Source organism: Myotis davidii, unplaced genomic scaffold (assembly GCF_000327345.1).
Source record: "Myotis davidii unplaced genomic scaffold, ASM32734v1 scaffold1171, whole genome shotgun sequence".
Taxonomy (NCBI): domain Eukaryota; kingdom Metazoa; phylum Chordata; class Mammalia; order Chiroptera; family Vespertilionidae; genus Myotis; species Myotis davidii.
Genome location: NW_006283013.1, coordinates 734,781 through 748,105, shown reverse-complemented (window position 1 = coordinate 748,105; position 13,325 = coordinate 734,781). Strand labels below are relative to the sequence as shown.

Here is a 13,325-nt window from a genome sequence, read left to right as displayed (position 1 = left end):
GAATTAGGAAGATGGAGTTGGAGAGGGGAGCTGGGAATAGCTCATTGAAGGGATTGTTGACATTTTTAATTTTTGATTTTTAGGCAGAGTCCCAGTAATTGGAGTGTGGAGAAAAGATTTGAGAAGGTTACCCTTGGTGGCAGGAAGATTGTTGCAACAGGCTTAGTGAGAAATAACTAGGCCCTTGACTAGACTATATTGCAGATGGATACAAGTGTGAGAAATATTTAGGAAGTGCATTTTGTAAGAGTTTGTGATTGATTAGCTAAGTGTGGCTTGGTGGTTGGATGTCGACCTATGAACCAGGGGGTCATGGTTCAGTTCCGGGTCAGGGTGTGTCCCAGGGTTTTAGGTTTGGTCCCCAGTGTAGGGAGTGACTAGTCAGTGATTCTCCCTTATCATTGATGTCTCAGTCTCTCTTCCTCTCACTTCCTCTCTGAAATCAATAAAAAATATATTGAAAAAAGAGAACTCCATAAAGTACAGAAAAGAGAACAGTTCTTCCTGGAAATGGGTCAGGTGGCTTTTGTAGAGGTGGTAACATTTCAGCCAGCAGAGTAGAATGGGGAAGTGCATTTCATTCTGTGTCAGTAGCACGGACCAATGTGTGGAGGTGAGAGGGTTTTTGGCAATGTTGATGAGTTTAGGAGTTTGGGAGACTGGTAGGGGAAGGTCGTTTGGAACTTTGTTGAGAAGAACTTTCATGTCATGCTCCTCTCTAGTTGGTGGGGAGCTGTTTTAAAATTGTGCAAATGGGTGAGAGATGTGAACATGTCTGTGTTTTAATCTGTAACTGAGGAGGATAGATCGGAGGGGACATTGCGGGGACTTGTGAGGTGTTGGCAGTAGTACAGGTAAGAGGTAAGGGGCCAGTGTGTTTCTGAGACATTGGGAATGGAGGGATTGGGTTTCTGAGAAAATTTGAAAATACAATTGAGAGGATATGTTTATTGGTGTGTGATACCAGGAAGTCAGAGGGAAAACTATTTTGAGATTTCTGGATTGGAAAATTAAGGGAAGGATGATGCCATGAACCGTGAGGGGAGACTTAGGAAGAGGAAGGAGGTTTGGGTTATTGTAGGGCTAGGGAAGATGGTGATTTGTTATTGGGCATATTGAGCTTGTATTGCTTACTCTGTATGCCTCTAAAAGTTACCTTATAAACATTACCTTGCTTAATAGCCTGTAAATTTTGAATCTCCTTGTTGGATTTAGAGATCTCAGGATGGATTAGGGATGTCTGCTATGGTCAAAGGAATGTGAGCTGATAGCATTTAACACTTACTGAGTGCCTGATGTATGCCAAGTACTGTTTTAGGTACTGGGATGCAACAGAGAATAAAACAAAAAATCCCCACCCTTGTGGAACTAATGACCTAGTGGTTGGAGACAGGCCATAAAGAAAACATTTATGTGGTATGGTGGTATGTAGGAACTTATATTAAATATTTACTATTCCTGTTTAAGTTATGGAAGTTATGGGGTGAACAAGATTATCCAGGGAAAGATGGAGAAAGGAGGGATGGGGTCAGTTGGCCGCTCAGTGGGTTATCTGTAAAAATATGACTTTTCCTCATTCCAGTATTTGCCAAAAATGTGATAGTTCTACAGAAATGCCCCAACTTTAAAGATTTGCCGTTGTGTTGTAGGTGTTAAACCGCCTGACGTTTGCATCTACTCTTTCTCACCTGCGTCGTTTAAATTCTCCAATCGGTAGAGATGGCAAGCTGGCAAAACCGAGGCAGTTGCATAACACGTTGTGGGGAATGGTGTGTCCTGCTGAGACTCCAGAGGTAATGGATTAAAATTTGTGTTCAGAACAAAGAGTCTGCCAATAGTTATGTAGGATGTAATTACTTTCAGAGTGAGTTTTTATGTAATCATGCAGTGTGGCTTAGAACTAAGATAATTTTGTTCTTCGAAAGTAGTAAATCCTGAAGTCAAATTGAAGGAAAAGTGTCTATGGATATAATTTTGGTAGTTACGCTAAAGCACTGTGACTAATACTTCGTTTGTCATTTTAAGGGCCATGCTGTAGGACTTGTGAAGAATTTAGCCCTGATGGCTTATATTTCAGTTGGATCTCAACCTTCTCCAATTCTGGAATTTTTAGAAGAATGGAGTATGGAAAATTTAGAAGAAATTTCTCCTGCAGCTATTGCTGAGTGTGTATAGATGTAATTTTTTTTAGAAGCTATGATTAATCTTTGTTTATAGCTTAATATAGAGCGACTAAATGCAAAACGCTTATGGTTTTGTATTTCAGTGCAACCAAGATTTTTGTTAATGGCTGCTGGGTTGGAATACATAAAGATCCTGAACAACTTATGAACACTCTAAGGAAATTGCGGCGTCAGATGGACATCATTGTGTCTGAAGTAAGAGTCTTTAATTAAGAGGCCAGGATCTGTGGGATTTCTAAACAGGGCATAACTAGACAATATTATTTTTGTATTGGCGTCTTTCTTTAACTGGTTTCTGTTGCATTGTAAAGTACATTGTCAAAAGTGTAGGTAATGTTTTGATCTTAATTCAATAGGTAGTAGGTATTGCTTGCTCTAAGGCTTTAGATATATGCTTCTAAAAATTTGACGTGTAAATTTGCCGGAAGCCGGTCCATCCTTGCTGCTTGACACAGTCGCTGCAGGAAAGAAACATCTGCACAGCATATGTTTCAAGGGACCTGGCGTATATAGCATACTGTTCTTAATATGTTTGCTCCCCTTAGCGCTGTGTGTTTTAACCAAGGTCACCTCTCCGAGAAAGGTTGTTTCCCCAGTTAGGAATTTTTCCCTGAAGTCAGGGAGGGGATGAAACTCCTTAACTAAGTGCCAGGCGGGTAATCACTACAATCATGCTTAAGCTACATAATCTTTCCTCCCTGGAATGGAGATAAGAAACGCCCTAACCTTTGTAATAGAAATTGACAGGATTAAAATCAACTGGTATAAATATGGATGTAACAAGACAATAAACAGCAGAACTTCTCTGGAGATCCAGACCAGAACTTGGCTGGAGATCCTGGCTAGGCTGCTGATCAACTGAACGCTGTCTCCGTGTCATTCCTTCTTCGCCGACTCCGTCTACACCTTTGGGAACCCCTAGACCTGCTGGGGTTGGACCCCGGCATAAATTTAAGTTATTAAATTATATTTCAGAACTCAAATTATATTTTAAAGTAAAAGGAATTTTTTTGAGGATCTTTTTGTAAGGCCGGCAACAATGCTTTTAAAAGGAATAATCACACCTGATTCTTTGAATCCAGAAATTCATTCATAAAGAGTGACACACCTCTAATAGATTCCCATATTTAGGTGGGTATTGAAATGCTTTGGGATAAGGATGGATTTTTAAAAAATCATTAAAATATAGTATGTGTACTTTATTACTCTCCCAAATAGGACTTTTGCTTTTAGTGTACTGTATTAGGGATATGGCTCAGGCTTTTGATTCTTGCAAATCTACTCTTAGGGTTTGTCTAGTTTCGAAGGGAAACTATAATACACTTAAGGCAATAGCTGGCCATCTTTCTACCTAGCAAAGCAGAAAAGAGAGTTTGGTTCCTCCAGACTTTCTTCTAGAAGGCAGACACCTTAGGTTTTGACCCAGGCATTTCACAGCTTGAAGGCAGGAAGAGCATGTTTCATTTGAGGGCAGGCAGGGCTATGAGAAAGCCTAAGAACCAAAATTGGCTGTATTTTTATGATTGAGAACTTGGTTAATGCCATGTTTTTCTGCTGAAAGCCTCCTTTAGCTTTTCTGTATTCTCTGAGGTAAAGTTAGATTCTTCATGCTGTTTTAGGCCTTTTTACTTTCAATGGGCCCATTCCTTCAACCTGGAGTATTTCTGCTCCCTGTCCCCCAATGGCTCCTCAAAAACAGGCTGAAGGGAGGAGGGTTGCTTATTTTTTTTTTTCAGGTAAATCTCACTTATTCTGCAAATCATATATTAACACATCTCTTTCAGGATACCTTACCTGACTTCCCAGTTTGACTTAGATCAAGACAGACATTTTCTATAAAGGGCCAGATATTAAATATTTCAGGCTTTGTTTACCATACAGTGTCTGTTGTGTGTTCAATCCTGCTGTTGTAGTGAAAAGCAGCCACAGATAAAATGGGAACGAATAAAACTTTATTTACAAAAACACATGGCATGCGAGGGCAGATTTGGCCTGTAGGCTGTTTCCTAACCTCAACATTAAGATATCTGACTCACTCACTACACTATTAACTCCTCAGAGACAGGAAACATGTCTTAATGTGAATGTTATTTTCCACTCTGAGCATGGGGTCTGACATATAGTAGATGTTTTTTTTTTTTTAGTTTTTATTTCAGAGATGAAGGGAGAGGGAGAGAGAGATAGAAATATCAATGGTGAGAGAGAATCATTGATTGGTTGCCTCCCGCACACCCCCTACTGAGGTTTGAGCCCGAAGCCCCGGCATGTGAATTTAACCTGGACCCTTCAGTCCGTAGGCTGATGATCTATCCACTGAGGTCTGTTACTTTTTCTTTTCCTTCATATTTTCTGATAACCAGAAGTTCTCATTTTACCCCTTTGTAACTTGAATCATCTAATGGGCTTGTTGGGCTTTCCTGTCAGTAGTCCTCTGTATACTACTAAAGAACACCTGTTTCCTTTGGAATGTAAGATACTGTTTGGTCTTTGGGAGGACACGCTCATTTATGTCCTCCTGGTAAGTTAATAGAGCTATATTCTACTAGGAATTCTCTAAGGATTCAAGGCAGTGCATTGAAAGCAAGGTTTTTTCTGGGACTTGAGAATGCCACTCATGATGTTTTGCTCATAGACACAATGTTTCTCCTCAGATTGTTTTCTAAGGACAGGAAGTGGGCTAAGAGCTTGGAACATTTTCTGTTTATTGGCTTTGACTCTAGTTTTGAGGAACTTGATGTTTTTGATAAAGCTTATATTATTTTTACTATTGTTTTTAAACTGAGCAATCCAGATCTTTTCCTTTCTTAAATAGACCCAATCTTTTCTTTAATAAAGATATCCAGATGTGATTTCACTTTTTGAAAGTACTTTTATGGAGAAATAGCAATCTATTTTCCCATTTTTCAGATTTAGGCAGTTCACTTGAAAGTCTTTTTTCCTTTTGATTTTTTAAAAAATATATGTATGTGTACTTTAAGTTCCGCAGTGCTTTTAATAATTATTATATTCTTTATTGAAAATTTTTGATATTGTCTAGGAATATATTTTTAGCACTATCCAGTAGGAATATAATGTGAGCTACATAGTCATTTAAAATGATTTTTAGTTGCCATATTATAAAAGTAAAAGACAAGTGAAAATAACTTAAATAGTATATTATTTGACCCGGTACATCTAAAACATTAAAATTTCAACATATATTCAAAATGAGCTATATTCTTAATATTATTAATGGAGTTTTTACATTTTTTTCTGGGACTGCCTTTGAAATCCAGTGTGTGGTTTATTCTTACAGCATATCTCATTTCCCACTGGTCACATTTCAGGGGCTCAGTAGTGACATGTGGCTAGCAATTGACTACTGCATTGGACGGCTAGACTGTAAGCCATTTGTCTAAAGGTGACTGGGAGGAGTCAAACTTATTCCTGGGAAAGTATTGTCGGCAAAGTGATATGAGGCTGGTTATTGAAAGGTTACAGAGTGAAGTATATGTGATTATCAAAGAGGCAAAATAAAAAATTGTCATTTACTAGTGTTTGTGATACCTGAAACAGTTTTTTATTTTACTTTATCTTGCATGACATTATTACCAGATGTTATTGAGGTCTATAATGGCCAAGGTTAGATATTTATCCTTTATAAAATTTTACATTATACCTAGACTTTTAATGTATTAAATAATGATAATCTTTTAAGATTTGTCTTTTTTTTTGACAAGGGGGTACTCCAGGAATTCATTATGAGCTTTATTGTATTTATAGCTAAGCCTTAATGATAGAGAAAATAACAGTCTATGCGACTTTGTTTTTTTACATCTAGGTTTCTATGATCAGAGATATTCGAGAGAACAAAATTGAGATATATTTCACATGCCAGAATAGTCACTCTTTAAAAGTATATAGTTCAGTGGTTTTTAGTATATTCACAAGATTGTGCAACCATCACCACTGTCTAATTCCAGAATATTTTCATTGACCCAAAAAGAAACTATTCATAAGCAGTGATATTAAAATATGTATACACACACACACACACACACACACACACATATATTTTTATTGAGAGAGGAAGGGAGAGGGAGAGATAGAAACATCAATGATGAGAGTGAATCATTGATTGGCTGCCTCCTGCATGCTCCACACTGGGGATTCAGTCTGAAACCCGGGCATGTACCCTGACTAGGAATTGAATCCTGACCTCCTGGTTCATAGACGGACGCTCAACCACTGAGCCAAGCCAGCTGGGTGACTGATACATTTTTATTATAAAAAAATTCAAAAATATGTGCAATAAAAGCCCCATTTCATACTCTCCTATACTTGTTAACAATTGGATGCATATTCCTCCAGACCTTAATCAGTGTATTTATATACTAAACCCCTAACCACCACAAATAATTTTGTTAGAACAAAGCACAACACACTTAAAATATGAAACCACAGTCTGTTCTATGCTTTTGGAATACTCATTCTTAGATAGAATGCCTAGTTAGTTAAAAGAGTTCAGGAATTAAGGAAATTAAGAGAATTCTTTTTTTTTTTTAGTTGGCAGGATCTTGTGGTCAGTGGGGTAGTGGAATATGTTGATACTCTAGAAGAAGAAACAGTGATGCTGGCAATGACTCCAAATGATTTGCAAGAGAAAGGAGTAGCTTATTGTTCCACATATACACACTGTGAGATTCACCCATCAATGATTCTTGGTGTCTGTGCATCTATTATTCCATTTCCTGATCATAACCAGGTTGGTAGCCATTTTTAACTTATTTGTGAGGAATTGGGGGAAGTAGAATAAAAGTTAGAGATTAGTCTATAGTTTTTAAAGAAAAGCCTTTTAGTGAAAGGCTGTGAACTCTATAGAATCAGCATTTAACATGCTTATTCTTGTGTTTCACTGTTAGAAGCCATAACTAACTATTCCAAAGGGTCATCACTTATCTTTCAGAAACCCCCCCCAATAACTTTACCAATCCTTCTGATTTATGTCATAACCTGTAGAGTCTATTCCTTTAGGAGTAATTACAACTTTATTGATTCTGCTGTTCATTTCTACCTTTAGTCTCCTAGAAACACATACCAGTCTGCTATGGGTAAGCAGGCCATGGGAGTTTATATCACCAACTTTCACGTCCGTATGGATACATTGGCCCATGTTCTCTATTATCCTCAAAAACCGCTTGTGACTACACGGTCTATGGAATATCTGCGATTTAGAGAGCTGCCAGCAGGTATGTTTGGTTTTGTTCTACATTTTTTAAGTTCCTTTCATGCTTAAGGCACTTTTCTGGGTGCTTGGGAAGGTTAATAAAATACACATGACACAGTCTCTTTTTCCATGGAATTTATAATGTGGTGGGAAACATGAACACAATTAAATAAAAATGTAAACATGTCAGAAGTGTTATGACGGAGGTATAGGGTCCTTTGGTAGCGCAGAGGAAGGAAATGGTGTATTCTTGTTGAAAGTGTAGAGCCAATTTCATGGGAAAGGTAGCATTTTAGACTAAAGTTGGTGAAAGGATATTTGAATTTGAGAGAAGGTTTCAGCAGGGCCTAGATCCAGGAACACATGAGATCTGGGGACCGTCAGCAGTCGTGTCCTTTTAATATGACTGAAGTGTAAGTGCATGTGAGTAAAGCTTGGTCTCACAGTGTGCAGGAGAGCAGGTTGAATGTCATTTGGAGAATGAAGACCTTTTTGAGCAAGGAAGTAATACAATTGGAATTTTCTATTTGGAATATCATGTGGCACTCGTCTGAGAGTAGATCAGAGTCAGATACAGTATTAGCACAGAGGTAATTTAGAGGTTTTTGCCTCGGTCTAAGTGAGAAATGGTAAGGTCCTAAAGAAATGAAAAAGACTAAGAGGTGATACATGATAGAATACACTTGATAGGACTTGTTTACTGGGTGGATGTGGAGCAATGAAGAGATGGTTCCTGGCTTGGGTGAGCAAGGGGAGAGAGAGGTAGTATTAATAAAATTGGAGCACAGTAGAAGAAGGAAGAAGTTATAGAGGTAATATAAATTCAGTTTTTGACATGTTCATTTTGAGTTGCTCCCAGAGTATCTAAGAAATGATCTTCCAGTAGTGAGTTGCAAATATGGTTTTAAAGAAAGTCAAATCTAGAGCTGTTAAGTTTTTGATCTATTGATGGTAACTAGAGATTACTATGAAATTGCTGAGGTTAAATTCAGAGTTAGAATACAGCCAGAGACAGACAGAACGTTAGGCAGCAGGAAAGGAAATCGGGAGAGAGGCTTTGAGATGTAGCTGATAAAGAGGAGAATCAGGAGTTTGCTGGAGGAGATTCTCAAGGAGACTGGACAACAGGCAAAAGGGTGCAGAGAAGCTTAGGGCTGTGAGAGTGTTGAACATCAAAGGAGACAGCATACGTAGTTCTTTGGCACAGTTGTCTTGTATTATGAACAGAATTTTGTCTTTGAGGGTAACATTATTTATTTAATAAAGTGTGCCTTGTAAGTAGTGACTTTAAGTGATTAACTACAATAAAGGATCTAACATTTTGATAACAGATTCTCACAAGTTTGAGAATGATTTATTTTTAAAGTCCTCCACAAGGGGTTACTCTTGTCTACAAAAACAAAATGATAGGTTTTCTACAGTACACTCATGTCGTTGGGCTTACAGTGCAGTGTTTTCTTCAACATTTAGATAACTAGTTTCTCTATAGCTAGAGAAGAAAAGAAATATTACTAAAGGGTTGGATTTGAAATAAAATGTTCCTTTGGTACTGAGATGAAGTGTTGAGGGCATGGCTGGTAGGAACTATATGCCTTTCAGTTCTGTTATTATTTCATGCTTTAGTCATGTTATCTATTTTTAAAGCTTTTAAGTTTATGCCACAGGGTTAGTGTGAGAATCATGTAACTTGATTTGGGGAGATACTTTATAAATCTGAGGTAACTTTTATGTATAATCACTAATTATCAGAAAGGATACATTGGGAATGAATGCTCTTAGGATTTGCTTGTATTAAATGTTAAGCCATCAGAGTGGTTGCTCACAGATTGCTATTCCATGAGGAGTGAACTTTGACAATTACCATGGTGAAAACAACTGTGGCAAATATGGTGAAATAAAATTGATGTAAAAGAAAGGGGCAATTTTTCTTTGTTTCCCAGATGATGCTTTAATGTTTGCTCTTCAATGCACCACAGGTATCAACTCAATTGTGGCCATTGCATCATACACTGGATATAATCAAGAAGATTCCGTTATCATGAATCGTTCAGCGATAGACAGAGGCTTTTTCAGGTCAGCTATTTACAAAAGTCATCAAACACAGATGCAGTGGAAATACTAATATTTTAATAAAAAAACTTCTCTAAAAATAGGTTTGACTTTTATATGTTCAAACTTTTTGGTGATTTTGAAGGTCAGGCTGGAAGAAATTTTGATCTGACAGCAGATAAATTTTTCTGTTAAGATACCTAGCCTTTTGCCTCAATTCACGAAGCTTAGTGGCAATCTGGCAGGTACATGCTGTTGTGCGGATGCCTGTGTAGAGGTTTGTGTGGTGAAATCTATGCCTTACTCCAGAAAGCAGAAGGCCTGGTTGATGATCGTGAACAACTGAAGACACTGCTTCCTGTAGCTCAGGATTTTCAGATGCTAATATTTTGACCCCACCCCCAACTCTTTTGTAAGCAAATAACATGTTTGCATTTAGTTAATATAGAAACATCTAAGAAGTAAATATAAGCCTATAATCTTAGGACCATAAATAACTGTTAAAATTATTATGTATTTTTTTTCTTTTTTTTAATTGCTTAAAGTATTATTATGTATTTTCTTTTCAACCTTCTTTTCTGTGATGCTGTTATGTTATTAACAAGCAATTTCAAATCCACAGCATATGAAGATTGCTTAAAAAACTGGGAATTTATAAGAGGATGGATTTTGTGTGTGTGTGTGTATGTGTGTGGTTTCAGAGATAGCACTAGGACTAGGGGGTGAAAATTATAGCTTAATATTTCACAAACTTTGCATTTGAACTACTGGAACAGATCTTGGGTGACCATCTCTGGAGGCCCTATGGAAGGATTCTTATTTTGGGTAGGAGGTTGGACTCAGTGACATTAGATCCTTCCTGTTCTTACATATAATTCCAGCTGTGTTCAGGTTATTGGTCAAGTGCTACATGTATGACCCATGTGACAGCATTTAGGACTTAACTTTTACTCATAATATAGTTAAACTAGAAGCCCATTGCACGAAGATTCGCGCAGTAGGCCTTCCTTCCCCTGACTCGTACTGTGTGTGTCCTGTCCCTCAGTTTATGTATTGGCATGGGAACTCCCTCCTCTCTTCACATTGTGGTGTGACCATATTTGTCTAGTCACAGTATTTGTATACATTTAATAAATAAATGAGACAATACCTAGCCTTTTTTTTTATTTCCTAAAAACTCAAAGTTCTTTTTTGTAGTTGTCACTATTTTCACGGACACCTAAAAAATATGTATATAATTAAGTAAAAATTATTGGTATATTCTAAGTCTTATTATTAGAGGAAAATAGAAGTTACCTTCAGAACTATGTGTTTTTTAGGTCTGTTTTCTATCGATCATACAAAGAACAGGAGTCTCAAAAAGGATTCAACCAAGAAGTTTTTGAGAAGCCTACACGTGAAACATGCCAGGGTAAGTTATACTGGCATTTAAATTATGGAATTCAAAGTTAACTTAGCATGGTTTTCCTAATTACTTTTTCTAGGGTTTGTTCTCCCCCCCACCCCCCCACCGCCCCTTTCATTTTTTGCCACATGGGAGTATATTTTTATGTCATTCTTAGAACTCATATTTAAGAGACTAGTGCTTTTTAGAGTTCAGAATAGTTTATAATACTTGAAACTAGAGGTCCTGGTGCACGAATTCATGCATGAGTGGGGTCCCTCAGCCTGGCCTGCGGAATCAGGCTGAAACCAGCTCTCCGACATCCCCCGAGGGGTCCTGGATTGCGAGAGGGCGCAGGCCAGGCCAAGGGACCCCACTGGTGCACAATTGGAGCCAGGGAGGGACGCAAGAGTTTGGCTAGCCAGGGAGGGACCATGGGAGGGCTCCAGGGCATGTCCAGGCCCGTCTTGCTCAGTCCCAGTCAGCCAGACCCCTGCAGTAAGCTAATCTACCGGTTGGATCATCTGCCCCCTGGTGGTCAGTGCACGTCATAGCAAGTGGTTGAGTGGCTTTACATATCATTAGCATATTATGCTTTGATTGAATAGACAACCAGACACTTAGCATATTAGCCTTTTATTATATAGGATAAGAGTATTAATTATACTAGGGGCCCAGTGCACGAATTTGTGCAACTTGAAAGGAACTGTGGGCCATGAGGCTAGGGTGGGCACAGGGGTGCGTCTTGGCCCATCCTCTGCACCCCCACCTGGCCCCTCCCACCACAGCCCCCGGTATCCTGTCTGCTGGCAGCCCAGCTCCTGACACCGCTGCTCCCACATGCTGACGAAAACTGGCCCCACTCACTCCCGCTGATGGCACAGAGCGATTGGGTGGGGCTGGCACCAGCAGCGGGTACGAGTGGGGTCGGCACCATCAGTGGGTGTGAGTGGTGGCTGCTGCCCTAATCGCCCTTAGGAGCAGGGGGAGGTGGAGAAGCTCTCAGGGGCTATCAGGGCCAGCAGCCGCTGCTTGCACCTGCTGCTGGTGCTGGCGCTGCCGCTCGTACCCGCTGCCAGTGCCAAGTGATAGGGGCTGGCACTGGAGCCAGCAGTGGGTGTGAGAGGCGGCTGCCAGCCCCGATAGCCCCTCAGAAGCTGGGGAGATAGAGAAACCCTGAGAGGCGATCGAGGCCAGTAGCCGCTGCTCGCACACGCTACCAACACCCAGCAGTTGGGTGTGGGCTGGCGCTGGCAGCAGGTGCAAGTGCCAGGTGGGACCGTGGTGCATGGGAGGAAAGAATTTTCAGTAACCACCAGAGACTCACCCTAATGACAGCGACTGGCGCCCTGCCTTGGTCTGGTGACCCTGTTCGCCTCCACCATCCCGCTGCGGCCCATGCCCACCACGTTCCGCGCTCTGCTTCCTGCTGCCAACTCTTGCCATGTTCTGTGCATGCCCCCTGGTGGTCAGCACACATCATAGCGACTGGTTGTTTTGCTGTTCGGTCTTTTTGCATATTAGCGTTTTATTATATAGGATGGTCATGGTGAGTCACGAAATTTGTGCACGGGGGGCCGGGGTCTCCCATCTTAGCCTGTGCCCTGTCACAGTGCAGGAGCCCTGCGATAGATCGCCCCACAGAGGTGGCCCGGAGCTGGGGGTTCCGCCTCCACACCATGTGGAGTCGGGATGCAGGTGGAGTCGGGACTCCCAGGCAGGCTCCATGCCCGCAGGCAGCGTCAAGCCCAGCACTGCCCACCTGCAAGCGCCCACTGTGTGCGCAGCCATCTTGTGATGGTGTGAGGGCATCAAGGCATGAGGACTACTTAGGCTTTTATTAGTAAGGATCAGAACTGTTTAAATGTTGCTTTCTCAGGGAGCCTTCCTAAACCAACACTATCTAAATAGGTTCTTCCCTATTTTCCTCTATCCTTATGTCATGTTATTTGTCTTGTGTGCACTTCATATTTTCAGTTAATCTAAAATCCTCTGTACAAGTTACATCATTTAGCTCCTGGCTATCAACTCCTCACATCCCAGTTTCTATGACTCCCCACTGTGCTCACATCTTCTCAGCAATTTCCTTCCTGGTCCCAGGGTGCACCCGGGAGGGAGGATCTTCTACAGAGCACAGCTGCAAAGTTTGCTCCTAAGTTTCACCAGGTCTCTTAAATGTCACCAAACCCAGACGGCCTTCCTTTACTATCATACTTCACATGCTCTCCTGGACGCAGTCTTATTTTTCTCACTGGCACTTATAGTTGTACTAGTATATGTATGTGTTCAATGTGCGACTCCTTCATTACCATGTAAACTCCATTAGAACTTTATCTGCTTTGTGCATTAGTACTGCCACATTGCTTAAAACAGTGCTTGCCATAGGCTGTCACTCAATACTTATTTGTTGAATCAATTAATTCTTCGCTTATTATCTGTTTCTCCCACTAGACTCTTAAGGGCCATAAAAGCAGGAACATTGTTTCTGGTATTCCTACAGCAT

The 13,325-nt window shown here is 40.2% G+C and overlaps 1 protein-coding gene across 1 annotated transcript in view; it reads left to right on the top strand.

Moving 5' to 3' along the window:
• LOC102760193 (DNA-directed RNA polymerase II subunit RPB2-like) overlaps positions 1–13,325 on the top strand; it is a 21,376-nt gene that overhangs the window by 5,183 nt on the left and 2,868 nt on the right. Inside the window, exons 5-12 of the mRNA XM_015562062.1 lie at positions 1,650–1,793; positions 2,026–2,165; positions 2,267–2,378; positions 6,004–6,093; positions 6,673–6,927; positions 7,243–7,411; positions 9,366–9,462; positions 10,758–10,849. Of these exons, the coding sequence (XP_015417548.1) occupies positions 1,650–1,793; positions 2,026–2,165; positions 2,267–2,378; positions 6,004–6,093; positions 6,673–6,927; positions 7,243–7,411; positions 9,366–9,462; positions 10,758–10,849 (1,099 nt within the window). The remainder of the gene's footprint in view (positions 1–1,649; positions 1,794–2,025; positions 2,166–2,266; positions 2,379–6,003; positions 6,094–6,672; positions 6,928–7,242; positions 7,412–9,365; positions 9,463–10,757; positions 10,850–13,325) is intronic.